At 40.7% G+C, this 18,873-nt stretch overlaps 1 protein-coding gene across 1 annotated transcript in view; it reads left to right on the top strand.

Annotated features, from left to right (window-relative positions):
• The first annotated feature begins 1,141 nt into the window (after positions 1-1,141).
• LOC138968377 (zinc finger protein 135-like) overlaps positions 1,142-18,873 on the top strand; it is a 35,217-nt gene continuing 17,485 nt past the window's right edge. The window contains exons 1-2 of the mRNA XM_070340955.1: positions 1,142-1,552; positions 1,721-2,709. Coding sequence (XP_070197056.1) covers positions 1,332-1,552; positions 1,721-2,709 — 1,210 coding nt within the window. The 5' untranslated portion in view covers positions 1,142-1,331. The remainder of the gene's footprint in view (positions 1,553-1,720; positions 2,710-18,873) is intronic.

Raw genomic sequence — 18,873 nt, forward strand, 5'->3', positions numbered from 1 at the left:
AGTAGTGTGTGAACAGAACAGAACCAATTCTGTCTGTTTACAACCGCATGGAAGCAGGAAAGAGATCGTCGTCAGATTGAATTACAATAACATTAACATGCTTCCATTTAAAACTTCTCGGTCTTCATCGTGGATTGACGCCCTCCCAAAGTCTAATTGAAGTCCTCCGTCGCTTCGCTCCGTCGGGCTTCAATTAGCTTTTGTCGGGCGTCAATGATACAATATTAACAGCTATTGTGTTTTCAGCGTAGCAATAGGGCCCGATATTTAGACGAGACAAGTATAATGCCGACGAGTCGAAGACGAGTCGCATTGAGGATTCCATTTACAAATCACAGGTGAGACAATTTAGGCACACTCCGACATGTTGAAAGCAGCAGGTCGATATTGTAATTGTAAATCTATCCATTCAAAGGATCTTTCTTTTTGGATGTGAAGTGGCACCTCAATTCATCAATTTTATTCATGACTTGTCACGGACTTACCATCGCCTTCGGTGAAAGTATAGTCCCATGGAATTACGATGTGCTTAGCACATTATAATTCGCTTGAGGTTATTATGTGCTTTTCTATATTTTACAGACTGACTTTTCCATGGCTTGTTCCTTTTGAGAAATCTGCAAAGGCCGAATCACAAAGTGACGTTCTCGCTAGAACAATTCGTCATTCATTATAACATGACGTCACATCCTTTTCATGTCTCGGTCACCAAATTGCGTACATGCTGTCTTCCATTTCCCTTGATTTGTCTATCGTTCGTGCGCATGATCAACCGGCTGGCAGAAACTATTGCAGTCATGGCGACACGTGAAACACATGACTTGTATTGATACGCTTGCCAGGAAGTGTACATTGAGGCAGATCCATTTGGAGGTGAGACACGCTGATTGCCTGACCGCTGAGTGATTGCATTGACCAATCAAAATGTCGAATTAACAAAGAAGGATTTACAATCCCCGATGAAGACCTCGAAGTTTCAAATGGAAGCATGTTAATGTGTAATTAATGACCGGTAAGTTTTAATGAGTTGGGGCATTCTGACCAATCACAGGATCTGTTTCATTAAAACGCAAACTTGATTGAATTACAATAATAAATGATATTCTTAAATGAATGTCTTTTGGTGTTGTTTTTTGTCCAGTGCCAGTCAAAGGGGTTGCTGCCACAGAGAACACATCTACCATGCCTACAGTGTCGACATTGGAAGGACAAGCTGCAGACAGCGCTCATAGTGATACCTGGCTAAAGCAAGGGGAACCTTCAACTAAAGAGTGTGACTGTGATACCTGGCTGAAACAAGAGAATCGTTCAAGTGCCGATTGTGACAGCACATGTTAACACATGCAAGAGAGCAAAAACATGCATGTACGGAGTGTGGCGTTAGGTTCACACTGTCTGATCATTTGAAGCAACACATGTTGACACATACAGGACAGAAAATGTATGCATGTACAGAATGTCATGCTAGGTTCACACAGTCTGGTACTTTGAAGCAACACATGTTAACGCATTCTGGAGTGAAAAGGTATTCATGTGGGGAGTGTGATGCTAGGTTCACACGGGATAGCTGTTTGAAGAGACACTTGTTAATTCACACTGGAGTGAAAAGGTACTTATGTAGGGAGTGTGATGCTACGTTCACACGGGATAGCTGTTTGAAGAGACACCTGTTAATTCACACTGGAGTGAAAAGGTATATATGTCGGGAGTGTGATGCTAGGTTCACACTGGATAGCAATTTGAAGCAACACCTGTTAATTCACACTGGAGTGAAAAAGTATTCATGCACAGAATGTGATGCTAGGTTCACACTGTCTAGTCATTTGAAGCGACACATGTTAACGCATTCAGGAGTGAAAAGGTATTCATGTGGGGAGTGTGATGCTAGGTTCAAACGGTCTGGTGATTTGAAGCAACACATGTTAACGCATTCAGGAGTGAAAAGGTATTCATGTGGGGAGTGTGATGCTAGGTTCAAACGGTCTGGTGATTTGAAGCAACACATGTTAACGCATTCAGGAGTGAAAAGGTATTCATGTGGGGAGTGTGATGCTAGGTTCAAACGGTCTGGTGATTTGAAGCAACACATGTTAACGCATTCAGGAGTGAAAAGGTATTCATGTGGGGAGTGTGATGCTAGGTTCAAACGGTCTGGTGATTTGAAGCAACACATGTTAACGCATTCAGGAGTGAAAAGGTATTCATGTGGGGAGTGTGATGCTAGGTTCAAACGGTCTGGTGATTTGAAGCAACACATGTTAACGCATTCAGGAGTGAAAAGGTATTCATGTGGGGAGTGTGATGCTAGGTTCAAACGGTCTGGTGATTTGAAGCAACACGTGTTAACGCATTCAGGAGTGAAAAGGTATTCATGTGGGGAGTGTGATGCTAGGTTCACACGGTCTTGTAATTTGAAGCAACACATGTTAACACATTCAGGAGTGAAAAGGTATTCATGTGGGGAGTGTGATGCTAGGTTCACACGGTCTGGTCATTTGAAGCAACACATGTTAACGCATTCAGGAGTGAAAAGGTATTCATGTGGGGAGTGTGATGCTAGGTTCACACGGTCTGATCATTTGAAGCAACACATGTTAACGCATTCTGGAGTGAAAAGGTATTTATGTAGGGAATGTGATGCTAGGTTCACACTGGATAGCAGTTTGAAGAGACACCTGTTAATTCACACTGGAGTGAAAAAGTATTCATGCACAGAATGTGATGCTAGGTTCACACACTCTTGTACTTTGAAGCTACACATGTTAACGCATTCAGGGGTGAAAAGGTATTCATGTGGGGAGTGTGATGCTAGGTTCACACGGTCTGATCATTTGAAGCGACACATGTTGACACATTCAGGAGTGAAAAGGTATTCATGTGGGGAGTGTGATGCTAGGTTCAAACTGTCTGGTCATTTGAAGCGACACATGTTAACGCATTCTGGAGTGAAAAGGTATTCATGTAGGGAGTGTGATGCTAGGTTCACACGGGATAGCTGTTTGAAGAGACACCTGTTAATTCACACTGGAGTGAAAAAGTATTCATGCACAGATTGTGATGCTAGGTTCAAACTGTCTGGTCATTTGAAGCGACACATGTTAGGGAGGCACTATCAGACGGGAAATTGCGAAAAATCGTAAAAAAAATCACAAACAATTGTGACCACCCTTTTTATGGTAGAAAAAAAGCCTGAATTTTACGATGGTGGCAGTGGTTTTGCTCATTTTCAAGTATTTAATGAGATACACAGCGTTTATTGTGGTTGACATGAACGTAAACGACGCCATTTTAGCAAAACAAAAGCGTTTTGAACACTGCACTTGTCAATGTCAAATAATAAGACCTCCCCTGAAATCCAAAACAATGTTATATGAAGTCTTATATCGCGCGCGTATTTCAGACTCGGACTCAAGGCGCAGGGATCTATTTATGCCGTGTGAGATGGAATTTTTTACACAATACATCACGCATTCACATCGACCAGCAGATCGCAGCCATTTCGCGCATATCCTACTTTTCACGGCCTATTATTCCAAGTCACACGGGTATTTTGGTGGACATTTTTATCTATGCCTATACAATTTTGCCAGGAAAGACCCTTTTGTCAATCGTGGGATCTTTAACGTGCACACCCCAATGTAGTGTACACGAAGGGACCTCGGTTTTTCGTCTCATCCGAAAGGCGCGTGGCTCCCTCCACACGTCATTTCCCTGTTAGCTGCCTTGTAAGTTGGAATTTGATCGATTTATTCACTTTTTTCACTGTAACATAGCTGGTGTGGTTTGTCAGTAACATTTACCATGCCTTGTGACGGTTGAAAAGTTACCGCAAAAACGCAAGTTTTTAACGGTTTTGACAAGATATTTTAAAAACTATGAAAGATATTTTCTTCAAATTTAGGGCACAGTTTTAGAACACTAGTGGCTGGCTTTTGTTCCTCAGGCATAACTAAAACTTTTTATATAATGAAAATATGGTATGTTTAATGTTGAATTTTAACGTCAAAATAAGTACATTTTCTAAAAAATCAAAACAAAATAATCATGATGCAAGGTAGCCAGAGGAACAAAAGCCAGTCCTTGAGGCATGATTATTTTAATGTCCCCAAAGACTTAAGCCCTACTCTCTTTAGTGTTAATGCAATCATGTATAAAAGAATACAATATTTCATTGTTTCGTAATTACAAGTGAGGAAGTACATTTCATTTTTAGCACATAAATATTGGAGTAACACCCAAATTAAGAACTCTAGGTGAAAGACCATACAGTTTTAAACATGTAGACCACATTTCATGCAGAAAGAACAAAAACACAATTTGTTATGATATTTTGCAATTTTTCAGGTGGCACTATCAGCTGAAGACTCGCGAAAAATTGCAAAATATCATAAACAAATTGTGTTTTTGTTCTTTCTGCATGAAATTTGGTCTACATATTTAAAATTGTATGGTCTTTCACCTAGAGTTCTTAATTTGGGTGTAACTCCAATATTGATGTGCTAAAAATGAAATGTACTTCCTCACTTGTAATTACGAAATAATGAAATATTGTATTCTTTTCTTTCTTTCTTTCTTTATTTGTTGTTTAACATCGTTTTCAACCATTCAAGGTTATATCGCGACGGGGAAAGGGGGGAGATGGGACAGGGGAAAGGGGGGAGATGGGATAGAGCCACTTGTTAATTGTTTCTTGTTCACAAAAGCACTAATCAAAACAATTGCTCCAGGGACTTGCAACGTAGTACAATATATGACCTTACTGGGAGAATGCAAGTTTCCAGTACAAAGGACTTACATTTCTTACATACTGCTTGACTGTATTCTTTTATACATGATTGCATTAACACTAAAGGGAGTAGGGCTTAAGTCTTTAGGGACATTAAAATATGCCTCGAGGACTGGCTTTTGTTCCTCTGGCTACCTTGCATCATGAATATTTTGTTTGTTTTGATTTTTTAGAAAATGTACTTATTTTGACGTTAAAATTCAACATTAAACATACCATATTTTCATTATATGAAGAGTTTTAGTTATGCCTGAGGAACAAAAGCCAGCCACTTGTGTTCTAAAACTGTGCCCTAAATTTGAAGAAAATATCTTTCATAGTTTTTAAAATTTCTTGTCAAAACCGTAAAAAACTGGCGTTTTTGCGTTAACTTTTCAACCGTCACAAGGCATGGTACATGTTACTGACAAACCACACCAGCTATGTTACAGTGAAAAAAGTGAATAAATCGATCAAATTCCAACTTACAAGGCAGCTAACAGGGAAATGACGTGTGGAGGGAGCCACGCGCCTTTCGGATGAGACGAAAAACCGAGGTCCCTTCGTGTACACTACATTGGGTGTGCACGTTAAAGATCCCACGATTGACAAAGGAGTATTTCCTGGCAAAATTGTATAGGCATAGATGAAAATGTCCACCAAAATACCCGTGTGACTTGGAATAATAGGCCGTGAAAAGTAGGATATGCGCGAAATGGCTGCGATCTGCTGGTCGATGTGAATGCGTGATGTATTGTGTAAAAAATTCCATCTCACACGGCATAAATAGATCCCTGCGCCTTGAGTCCGAGTCTGGAATAAGCGCGCGATATAAGACTTCATATAACATTGTCTTGGATTTCAGGGGAGGTCTTATTATTTGACAGTGACAAGTGGAGTGTTCAAAACGCTTTTGTTTTGCTAAAATGGCGTCGTTTACGTTCATGTCAACCACAATAAACGCTGTGTGCATCTCATTAAATACTTGAAAATGATCAAAACCACTGCCACCATCGTAAAATTCAGGCTTTTTTCTACCAGAAAAGGGAGGTCACAATTTTTTGTCATTTTTTACGATTTTTCGCAATTTCCCAGCTGGTAGTGCCACCTTAACGCATTCAGGTGTAAAAAGGTATTCATGTGGGGTGTGTGATGCTAGGTTTACACAGTCTGGTCATTTGAAGCGACATATGATAACGCATTCAGGAGTGAAAAGGTATTCATGTGGGGAGTGTGATGCTATAGGTTCACACAGTCTGGTGATTTGAAGCGACACATGTTAACGCATTCAGGAGTGAAAAGGTATTCATGTGGGGAGTGTGATGCTATAGGTTCACACGGTCTGGTCATTTGAAGCGACACATGTTAACGCATTCAGGAGTGAAAAGGTATTCATGTGGGGAGTGTGATGCTATAGGTACACACAGTCTGGTCATTTGATGCAACACATGTTAACGCATTCAGGAGTGAACAGGTATTCATGTGGGGTGTGTGATGCTAGGTTCACACAGTCTGGTCATTTGAAGCAACACATGTTAACACATTCAGAAGTGAAAAGGTATTCATGTGGTGAGTGTGATGTTATAGGTTCACACAGTCTGGTCATTTGAAGCGACACATGTTAACGCATTCAGGAATGAAAAGGTATTCATGTGGGGAGTGTGATGTTAGATTCACACAGTCTGGTCATTTGAAGCGACACATGTTAACACATTCGGGAGTGAAAAGGTATCCATGTGGGGAGTGTGATGCTAGGTTCACACAGTCTGGTCATTTGAAGCAACACATGTTAACGCATTCAGGAGTGAACAGGTATTCATGCACAGAGTGTGCTGCTAGGTTGTCAGGGTCTTGTAGTTTGACGCAACACATGGCAATACATGCCAGGGAGAAAAAACATGCATGTTCAGTGTTTGATGCTAGGCTTTCACAGTCTGGTAGTTTGAAGCAACACAAGTCAACGCAGATCATGCAAGTATTTGAAAGAGCATATGTATAAATATCACCTAATTAAGAATAATTACCCATAGACAGATTCTAGTGCCAGGTACCTTGAAGTGACACATAGTGGCACACAGATTTCGTTTCTTCAATGGCCATATGTCATACACAGTTTTGTTAATTTCTAGAGTTGTATGGGTCACCTTCTTCTAATGTTTAAAGAGTTTGGCAGCTCTGTTGGAATGACTGCACAATGTCCAGCCTTCAAGAAGGAGAAAAATCATGCATGTTAATTGTGTGAAGCACATTCAGGGATGCACAAGTTCAAAACATTTCTGAAATTCGCTAGCCCAGCGGACTAGTAAGTGTTGAAATTCAATCGACCACAGACATTATTACTAGCCTTTTTGTTGTTGATAGTTTCCCTATGAATCGGAAAAGAAGTGTCTCTTTCTACACAGTGACACCTTGAAGGGTTAAAATCCTTCCCCTTTAGATGATTGTGTACATGCACATGCTTCACTTTCCAAGTGTACATTAAAAAGGATTATCCTGGCTTCTTCCTTGTTGTGCAGACTGTGTGTGTATGTGCATTGGTTTGACTGACAAATTAGTGTCACAATAAATTCAGCAAAGAATCTCCACTCCACACGAGAAGCAGACAGGCTTCTGAGTTTTGGCATGCGTCCATGTAAATCATCTCATCTGTAGAGGTGCAGTTGATCGGGAAAAACAAGGAATAATGTATCTTTAAGACGCATCAAACCTGTTTGATAACATATAATTATTTGTGACCCTCCACCACGAAATGAGTCGCATGTCACCTCGCGCAGTTCTGCGTAAGGCTTAATGTAAGTCCGGGGAGTGTCTGGTAACAGTGTGAGGGTCACCTTAGTCACAGGCTTATAACTCAAACAGTTTTCGCTCATTTCTAAAACGGGTTTCATAGAGCATAAAAAGCTCTTTAGGAAAATGTAAAAATATGAAAATCATGCAAAGGTGACATGTGACTCATTCCGTGGTGAAGGGTCACATTTGGGGGAATGTTTTTTTCTTTCTGAGAATTACTCAAAGTAAACAGTCTATAATTTCATCGCCTGTGATGTAAAAGATTGAGACATGAAATGCATACATAGTATCCTTTCCCTCTGTGTGTTTTTTTTTTACCTTATTCCTGTAATACTACTTTCTTTCTTTTTTCTTCAAGAAAAGGCTTTTAAAAAATAGACCTTAGTTGACACTTTATTTAATTTGTTATAGTAAGTTAGCTATTAAACTTGATTTGCAATCTTATAGATACAATGTATTGAAAGACTTTATGCACGCCTGACATAAAAAAAGCTATGCAGAAATGTTGAATTCTAACGTCAAATGCGGATTGTTTTGAATTTTATGTGTATGTGAATTTTATAGCAAGAAAGTATCCGCTTTGGAGATGTTTTCTTTGGTGTTTAAAGGTCATTTGCTGTGCTTAATCTGCTTTGAAATGATTTGTAAAGAAGCTAATTGATTAAATTAAATGTAATCTGCAAACATGCAGTTATCATAGAAAAGGCTGTGACACTGGCATGCATCTATTCATCATCGTGTTTTGTTCAGTTCTTGTGAATGTGCATTTGTTAAGTCAAACAAAAACTATGTGATTCAGGAATTGAAACCTCTAGTCTAGCGAGAGTTTGCTCATTCCATGTTGTACAGGGTCAGATCGCACTGACTTTAAAGTGTAAACTAAGGCAATGTCCATTGGAGACAATACCGTATCAAAAGACTACCCAAAACAACGTTTTCGCTTTGAATAATTGCACGGGCATTCAAGCACTTATACATGCTAAAGCAATCCTCGTGTGCGCAGGTGTGATATATCACAACCTCAAACTGAACTCTATAGCTCTACTCCAATCTGTACTCTATAGTGATCTGCGTAATATCTCCGCTCACAAGAGCCAACAGTTTGATGAAATGAAGAGAGTCTGTGCGTGGACAAATCTTGGAGCAATTAGGGACAGTTTGGGTCAATAGTACCCCTTTAAATAAAGTCCCTATCTTGCAGGTATTAAAACTGTAAGCTTTGTCAGACCTACACTTATTTTTGTGTAAAGATAGCCATTGGTGCAATTTGTATCTTCACATAATTATTTTCCATTTATTTTTCACATGCTAATAAATCCTGGTCAGATTCGAGTTCCTGAAAGGATGGCCGAGTGGTAAAGTGCACTTGCCTCGGAAGCGAGAGGTTGCGAGTTCGACCCTGGGTCGGGGCGTAAGCATTTTTCTTCCCTTTCCTAGCCCAGGTGGTGGGTTCAAGTGCTAGTCTTTCGGATGAGTCGAAAAACCGAGGTCTTTTCGTGTACACTACATTGGGGTGTGCACGTTAAAGATCCCACGATTGACAAAAGGGTCTTTCCTGGCAAAAAAATGTATAGGCATACATAAAAAAATTTTTAAAAAGTCCACCAAATACCCGTGTGACTTGGAATAATAGACCGTGAAAAGTAAATATTCGCCGTAATGGCTTGAGATTTACTGGCCGATGTGAATGCGTGATATATTGTGTAAAAAATTCCATCACACGGCAGAAATTAATATGTAAAGCGCTTGGAGAACGTCAAGCGCTATATAAATCTCCCATCTAAATTGTACGCAGCCTTGTGTACAGTCACTTCTTCCCGAGTGCTCTGGGAGCTAGTTCTGTGGCCACTGGGAGACCTGACTGTTCAGTTTCTCTTGACCTTTGTTTCTACGAAAAATGTAACTTCTTGTGTTTTGTTGGTTGTTTGGATTTTGTTTTGTTTTTTTCAAGAAATCACAATTGGCATTGTCGTGTTAGCTTACATTTTGCCCATTACACTTTGCTCGTTGTTGAATACCAGTTATAATGGAAGTTGAAAACCTTACGACATCTGCATAACCATATGGAGAAAAAGTAATAAATTAATCATGCTCTGAAAATCCCTATCGTGTGTGTGTGTGTGTGTGTGTGTGTGTGTGTGTGTGTGTGTGTGTGTGTGTGTGTGTTTGTTTGTTTGTTTGTTTGCTTAACGCCCAGCCGACCACGAAGGGCCATATCAGGGTGGTGCTGCTTTGACATATAACGTGCGCCACACACAAGACAGAAGTCGCAGCACAGGCTTCATGTCTCACCCAGTCACATTATTCTGACACCGGACCAACCAGTCCTAGCACTAACCCCATAATGCCAGACGCCAGGCGGAGCAGCCACTAGATTTGTGTGTGTGTGTGTGTGTGTGTGTATGTGTGTGTGTGTGTGTGTGTGTTTGACCTCAAAGATTGTTTAAAAGAAAACTGTCCGTTACTGTCAAGTGAAATCTATATTAAGGTTTGACATAAACACTCATTTTATTTGTTTCGAATGAAAGAAAACAGCTCAACATTAATGGTCGTTAGCTGCAGAACTGTTTTGATCTTGAAACTGTTGGAAATACCAGCTCAACATTAATGCTCGTTAGCTGCAGAACTGTTTTCATCTTGAAACTGTTGGAAATAACAGCTCAACATTAATGCTCGTTAGCTGCAGAACTGTTTTCATCTTGAAATATCTTCTCTGTCTCACTCACCAAAGAAGACATAACAGCTCAACATTAATGCTCGTTAGCTGCAGAACTGTTTTCATCTTGAAATATCTTCTCTGTCTCACTCACCAAAGAAGACATAACAGCTCAACATTAATGCTCGTTAGCTGCAGAACTGTTTTGATCTTGAAATATCTTCTCTGTCTCACTCACCAAAGAAGACATAACAGCTCAACATGAATGCTCGTTAGCTGCAGAACTGTTTTCATCTTGAAATATCTTCTCTGTCTCACTCACCAAAGAAGACATAACAGCTCAACATGAATGCTCGTTAGCTGCAGAACTGTTCTGATCTTGAAATATCTTCTCTGTCTCTCTCACCAAAGAAGACATGATCATAACTCAAACGCTCCAAACCAATACGTTTTCAACAGCAAAATATGACCTGAAGCTGTGCTTTAAGTCAAGAGAAACATCTATATTTATATGAACGGAATATATCCCTTTAACTTTCCATCAAGCAAAGTTTAAAAAAAATTGGCACATCAGCTTGATCGTATTGTATCTGATGTGTAATGCGTATGAAATAAACCTTTCGATTTTTCAATTTCTTTTTGTTTCATAACTTTGAACAGACATGGTCTTGAAAATAAGCAAGCCTTTATTAAAAGTCACAGATAAGTCCAAGATCGTGGAGTATAATAGAGACGTGACACGTGTGTGTGTGTGTGTGTGTGTGTGTGTGTGTGTGTGTTTGTCTGTCTGTCTGTTTCTGTGTGTCTTATCTGTGTGTCTTGTCTGTGTGTGTGTCTTTGTCTGTCTTTGTCTGTCTTTGTGTGGGTATATCTGTCTGTCGCCTGGTTCGTCTCTGAGTGTCTATATCTTGATCTGTGTGTCAATTTCTGTGTCCTTGTTTCTGTGTGTCTGTGCTAAGATGTTATGTATACATGTGCGCGCAAGGATGCGTGTGTACATGTCTGTCAGTCGGTCTCTGTATGTTTCTGTTTGTGTGTCCGTGTATGTGTCTGTGCACGGACGCTAAGGAACTGTGCACCACCAAGCGTCTCAGTGTGTGAATGCGGCGTGCGTGCATACATGCATATGGGCATGTGATCGTGCCTGTGTGTCAGATAAGTATGACCGAAGCTAGGTTGTCATCTTTCTTCTCTCTTTTTCTCTGAGCACTCGCTTTCTTCTTCTTTCTACTTTAGTCTACAACTACTTTCATCACTGACATTTTCACGACAACCCAGCCGATCAACTAGGAATGAGCTCACGTTTGTGATAAAGGTGATAGACAGATAGAAGACGACAAACTTCCGCACAATCTTACAAGTTATCACAGACTTGATAAAAGTTCCACATTAGTTTACTAAAGATAAAAAGTCATGAAACATTACAAAGCATAGTTACCTTAACCATGATGTACATTGTCGGTAATAGCAGGGCACAAAGACACCCGGCAAACTGAGGTAGGGCTTTTATACCTTTACTTTTACATAACTACCGCAATGCAGTACTTGCGGATCTAAAATTCCTTTCCTTTTTTGTTTGGGACGTTACCTAACGATTACTGCAACTTCAGCAATATTCTAAGTCTAGAACCACTCACTGATCGAGGGTCCTTACCAAAAATGGGGTGGGGTTCAGGTGCAGTCGTTACTCTAGAAGTAAGTATACTGACTAACACTTTTGTTAACTACAGTTTCTAACAATCATTTCAAGGTTCCATTCTTACTTTACTTTGAGTAAAGTTAAACTCAGACTAGTCACTATTCTCTTCAGTCAGTGTCTGTTGGGCGGCGATGGTTCTCTCTCTCTGGCCTTGCTTCTTTGGCCCCGCGCGCGCACGAGCGGTGCATTGCCGTATAGGCACATAAAGTTATGTCTGAAAAAAGGGAAGGTTGGACAAAATTGCAAAAGTCTTGTTTTCTTTATGAAAAGGTCGAAAATAGGCACATAAACATTATAGTTAAAAAGGAGGTTGCTGCGGGTTGCGCAAGTGGGTCATTCGGACGGTTATGACGTCACAACATTACCGGAAAAGTTAAAATTCTTGTAAAAAACCCAAATATGGTCATGTAACATGTTATTTTGTAGGGTTTTGTGAGATATTTCACATGGAACAAACCGATTTGCAATAATAATAGATGCGTTCACAGTATTTGCTCACGCAAGTCCTGAATGCCGTGAACAGATAATACAGTTAAGCTGTGTAACTCTAATGACCGACTCGGCACACGAACTTTAAGCATATTCTTAGTAGCACATCATCTTGCGGACTTTATCATTATAAAGAAAAGAACATGAAAAACAAAAACATCTAACATTGTCATACAATATGCATAATGTAACACAGCAAAAAGACAGCAAACTGCTTGCGCGAATAACAAAAAGTACCATATATATACAAGACAATAAGCGTGTAGGCTTACTCACCGTACCCCTCAATGTCCGGTACTGTCGAAGGCTGGCGAATAATGATAATGAACAAGGAGGGCGTCGTATGTGGAGTGGGGGTTAGGGAATGACCCAATGGAAATCAATAGTCTATAGAGTTTTGGGGAAATCTTAAATGACCTAATCTCAGTGTCTCAGGGACATTTACATCAGTTAAGTCTGCCAATGGTAGCGCTTCTGAAAAGTGCTAGTTTCTCTGTCCAGAACTCAAACGCATACAGTGTCAGTTTATACTTCCTCAACTGAGTTCAAGGCCTTCAATTTCCTGCAGAGAAGCTAAGTTGGCACAGCCAATCCCCTTGCATTCCCCACAAGCGAGTGAACACTCCAATCCATGCTTCCTGCAGGTGCACCTCCTGGACAAGCAGTCTCCCTTACAGTTACATCTGATGACTTTCAGTAATGACTCTGGTGCGGGTGGTAGATCAGTAGTGCAGGGCTCCAGTCGATCAGCTTGTTCAAGTGATCAACTAAATACCTTGAACCAAACAGATGGTGAAGCTGGACAGCAAGCCCTATCTGAAGAGGTGCCATCACAATCCTTGGACATGTTGCTTGCACCAAAGCTTGTCCCAGCGATGCAATTTTCAGCTGTGGTTCCTTCTTCCTGTGCATACGTGTCTGGAGAAAGAGCTTGACAGACTCGGGCAGATACTCAAGATTGTGTTCAAGGTTTCCGATTTCATCTCTTGTGGGATACTTGTCTTTGTTTGATTTCATCTCCCGGATGTCAGACATGATTAGTTTTGCAGCAGCTTCTACAATTCGCAGCTTCTCAGTCGTTGCATCCTCATCTTTTGGAGTTCTTGAAAATGAGTATAAAATGTCCGCTGCAGTAACACGGAAAGTTATGATGTTGGACTTGTTGTTGGTGCTGGTAATGATGATGGTTTTACCGAAATGCTGATCCAGCTTCCTTTTCATGTGTTTTTCAGAAAAGGGTTCATCACAATATTGTTCCATCTTTTTGCAAAGGTCGCCTACAGTCACCTGTTCAGTTTCATTGTCCTCAAGATAGGAAATCACTCGGAGAAAGGCTTCTGTTCGAGTTGGATCTTCTGGTCGTCCTTTCGTCGTTTCTTTCGCCAGGGTATCGGGATGAGAGTTAAATGAAATTGGCACATTTTTCTTTGTTCTGAAATTTACATTACATTGATTATGATATACTGCATCAGCTGCATGCAGATCTGGTGCAAATTCAAGGCGACCTCGAACGATTTCTCCCCATTTGTCCCCTACACCTCGTTCTTGTTGGCATGCTTGAAGAAGTTTAAGCTGAAAACTACACGAACGTACAAAATACACATCTGGACATACTTTCTTTTCGTCATCTTCAAGAGCAAGCTGGCCACAAAACAAGCAGTCATGCGCAAAGTCAAATTGTTTCTGCTTCGAACGTAGGGTAGCCACATTCGCTGATTCCTCTGTTGTGCGTTTTCTATTATCACGGTTTATCGAGTTGGCGTTGCAGAACTCTTGCCTACACTCCTTATGTAGTCTCTGGCCTACTTGGAACGTCAGTGAAACATTACGTAACTGACTGGCTTTTTTGAGGCCTTTTACCCCCTTTTCAAGTCAGTCTGGTGCACAGCTTGTTGTCCGTTCTGGATTGGCTTATTACAGATGACGCATGTTGGCTCAGGTTCATCTGAAAAATGCGGAAATTTATTATTAAAGCGGGATCATCTACTCGTACTCCCCTTCTAAACAAAAGCATCTAGATCGGTGCTGAGAACAACAACGATGACAACGATAAACAAGTCGCGTAAGGCGAAATTACTACATTTAGTCAAGCTGTGGAACTCACAGAATGAAACTGAACGCACTGCATTTTTTTCACAATGACCGTAGTCCGCCGCTCGTGCAAAACGCAGTGAAACTGAAGAGACTGTTTAGCGCGGAAGTGGTTTCGCTGTGCTGCATAGCACGCTTTTCTGTACCTCTCTTCGTTTTAACTTTCTGAGCGTGTTTTTAATCCAAACATATCATATATCTATATGTTTTTGGAATCAGGAACCGACAAGGAATAAGATGAAATTGTTTTTAAATCGATTTCGGAAATTTGATTTTGATCATCATTTTTATATTTTTAATTTTGAGAGCTTGTTTTTAATCCGAATATAACATATTTATATGTTTTTGGAATCAGAAAATGATGAAGAATAAGATGAACGTAAATTTGGATCGTTTTATATAAAAAAAAATTAATTACAATTTTCTGAATTTTAATGACCAAAGTCATTAATTAATTTTTAAGCCACCAAGCTGAAATGCAATACCGAAGTCCGGCCTTTGTCGAAGATTGCTTGGCCAAAATGTCAATCAATTTGATTGAAAAATGAGGGTGTGACAGTGCCGCCTCAACTTTTACAAAAAGCCGGATATGACGTCATCAAAGATATTTATCGAAAAAATGAAAAAAACGTCCGGGGATATCATACCCAGAAACTCTCATGTCAAATTTCATAAAGATCGGTCAAGTATTTTACTCTGAATCGCTCTACACACACACACACACACACAGACACACATACACCGTGACCCTCGTCTCGATTCCCCCTCTATGTTAAAAACATTTAGTGGGACAGGTGCACATATACTGAACACACAGACACACACACAGACACACACCAACTAACACTCACGCGCGCGCACGCGTCACACACACTAAGTTCGACATGAGTCACAAATGGAATGATTCTCTGAATAGGTTGCCGGTGGATTTGACTCCGTTAGCCAACCATACATTTTGACTCGTTTTTCACAGAAATTAAGTGAAATTACTCATAAAATGACACATAGCTTGCCTGCAACGTACTTTTATAACTCGCTAGACAGAACACAACTCATAGCAATGCAATTTTATATCATAAAGAGACTGTAACACAGGATTTTCACTCACCGAGATCTGCAGCGTCCGCACGTGCACTGGGTGCCCCCATTGTGTGTTATCAGCTCGCGCAGATAAAATGTGTGGCTGGCAGCAAAGCGTAACGTACGGCAGGCGGAATATGCCAAAAGTCAGCAAACTTTCAAAAACAGTAAACTTTAAATCGATTTTTTTCTACCTCGCGTACCTTCCTTTTTTCTCCTTTTTACATATTGTGTTTGTGCCGTTCATCCGTACATAATGCAATTGGATTTGTGACTTTTGCTTTTTTGTCCAACTAGAAACAGTACTTTCTGTGCCTAGTAGCAGACTCCAGTGTTGTGAATGGGGAAAGTTTTGTGACGTCAGCCGTGAAAGCCGACTACTCCGGAATTCGGTCTTGAGGTCACTAGGTACCGCTGCAGTGTGGTTTTCCTGCCAACACTTTAAAACTGATCTTACTAATAGAACCAGGTTAATAGGTATACATTTCTTTGTGTTACACGGTAGTCAATTCTCTACACCTTTTGTCAATTATTACTTTTCACTTTAAAATTATAAATATATGTATAAATAAACAAACCACACAAAATTACATTTATCTTTTATATTATAATAAAACAACAGCACACTCATACTAACGCACACTAAGAACTATTTATCATTAATTTACTAATTACATTTATTACCATATATTGCTTCTTTTTTGAAGCCTATTTAGCTTTGGTTACATAAGCCAACGTTAAACTTGCAATGGACATCTTTACTTTTACACTAACAACAGTTCATACACAGACAGACGGAAAACAAGTTGTGACTTGTGTCGAGTATATTGTTTTATTTCAGTAACACGTTTGTTTGTTTTTAAATAGTAATCAGCAGTCATCCAAGGCTTAGTCCGCTGCCTTGCTCGTCCTGCCTTCTACCTGAAACACACACAAGAAAACGTTCAGTTTTTCAAAATCCTATGTATCATCTCGTACATTCTCTGCGCACACAACTAAACGTTTTTGAACCCGATGCACAATGGTGGGAATGGTTGCGCAGAGTTAGGGGGTGGAGGGAGGTGGGGTCACGGTGTCTGGGTGGTCGTGAGATGTCCACAGCTGTCTAACCATGACGGTAGCGTAGATGTGAAGCCATCAACCTTAAATCAATTCTCTCTCTCTCGCTCACACACACACACACACACACACACACGTACACACACATACCCACACACACACACACACACACACACACACACACACACACACACACACACATTTAGACAATCTATGATTCGCAGTAAAAAGACTGCAAACGAAAAAGTTTTGAGTCAAAAGTTGTGAGATGAAAAACAAACAAAAAAGTTGATGCACACGAGAAAGTTGAACCCAAACGATTTAGACAATCTGGATTCACACAAGGGAGAAAAGATCGAGGACGAATCTTTCCTAAAACTATACAGTTTCTGTTTGGGTGAAATAAAGAACGGGGGGAATATTCTTTCCCTTTGTGACACGCGCACGGCACGCACGGTACAGGTTTACTGATTTGATCGAATAGTTTCTGAAAGATGATATGGCCCCAAAGTGTGAGATATGTTTCCGTTTTAGAAAGTGAACTTGAAAGCATAACTTGTTTTTGTGTTTGGGGGAAAAAAGAGCGAGGGACGATTTTTTCCTAAACAAAAAAAGGGGGGGGGGGAGAAGATTCTTTCGGCCCTGCCGGGTGGTCAAGGGAGAGAAAGTTTTTAACATCACACGTCCCGTCGTGGCTTGGAAAGACACACACACAAAGAGGGAGGGTTTACACAATTCGGCACAATAGTTTGTTGGAACGGGCCGGGGTAGAAAGGACACGGAATTCTTCAGAAGAGTATTCAACTGACGACGCGGCGATTGTTTCCCCTACCAAGCCAAGCAAGCAACGACTGAATAGCGGTGGCGTGTGGAGAAAAACGAACTTTGGAGGAGGGGTCAGAGATCAGTCTCTGGAGGGGTTTAGCCAGGCGATTGTCGCGCTACTGGGGCGAGGGACCGGCACGCCGCGACTTTATCATGAGCGGTGTTGTTTATGGCAGCTCTTGGCGTGACTGGCAGTTCTCTAATTATCCCGAACCGCTCAAAACCATTAATAAAGCCCTTTACACTGGACAAGAGTTAAAAACATCCATATTCTTTTTACAAAATCTAAGGCTGCGAATCTGTGAACTTTCAGTTGACTCTAAACACGACTATTTTCGTCAAGCCTGAAAAAAAATGTACACAAACTACAAGTCCACCGGTATCCAAACTATAACTGCGGAACGATCACAAGAACAGATGTCACAGTGTAGTAGTTATACAACCAAAGCACGCAACAACAACAAAACAAAACTATTTCACACCATAAACACAAGATAAAGTCGCAATCAGTAAACTGGCGTACGCCTGGCCTGGGGGGAAATCTCTGACAGGCGGCGAGGGAAGCGAGGCGAGACAAAGGTTGAACCCCGGCCACCGGGTCAAGGACAAGGAGCTTTAGCCGAAGAAATTCGCATGCCGCAATGTTTTCTCCCACAGAAACAGTATTATACAGTTACCGTAAAGTACCGAGTATAAGCCCACTCCCCTCTGCACGAATTTCGGACAAAAGTGGGGGGTAGGCTTATACTCGGTACTTGACCCTATGCACGAACATATTCTTCATTGCAATGGAGACATGATTCATATAATGATACCATCTGGTATGTAAAGTGTTATGTTTGTTCAAACTAAAGCAAATGTGAAACAACATGAAGATATTTTGTGTATTATAAAATTTGTTAAACTCGCAGACAGACATACGTGAGGCTTACACACCATCACTCGTAAATGAACCCATTGAAAGCATGTCTATTCGACAAAAACAGCTTTTATTTAAAAACAACTTGAAAAACCTGAAATCCTCAAAATCTGCCGGCACCTTCTGGTTACTGGACGTACAGAGGCGAATGGATACATGGTGCCGTTTTTTCCGCCTTTGTAGCCACATGTTTGACGCATCAAAGTCTTGAAGTTTCAGACCCGCCCCTATCTGTCGCGCTTTTCTCTGCAAGTCTTTTTGTATCTAACAACTCGCCCTAATTCGCTTCTTTCTTCTTGTAGAAACTCAAAAAGTATCACCTCCAACTCCTCCGACTTCACAGTCCGACCAGGGTGCAGTTCCAACTTTCGCTTTTCTCTGCCAGTTTCATGCTGCAGAAGCTCTGTTAGCTCGCCACATCCTAATTTGTTTTCTGTCCACACCTTCTTCTTCTTCTTCTTCTACGTTCCCGGGTTTTATGTTGGGTTTGATGCGTGCAT

Source organism: Littorina saxatilis, linkage group LG6 (genome assembly GCF_037325665.1).
Source record: "Littorina saxatilis isolate snail1 linkage group LG6, US_GU_Lsax_2.0, whole genome shotgun sequence".
NCBI classification, from domain to species: Eukaryota; Metazoa; Mollusca; class Gastropoda; order Littorinimorpha; family Littorinidae; genus Littorina; species Littorina saxatilis.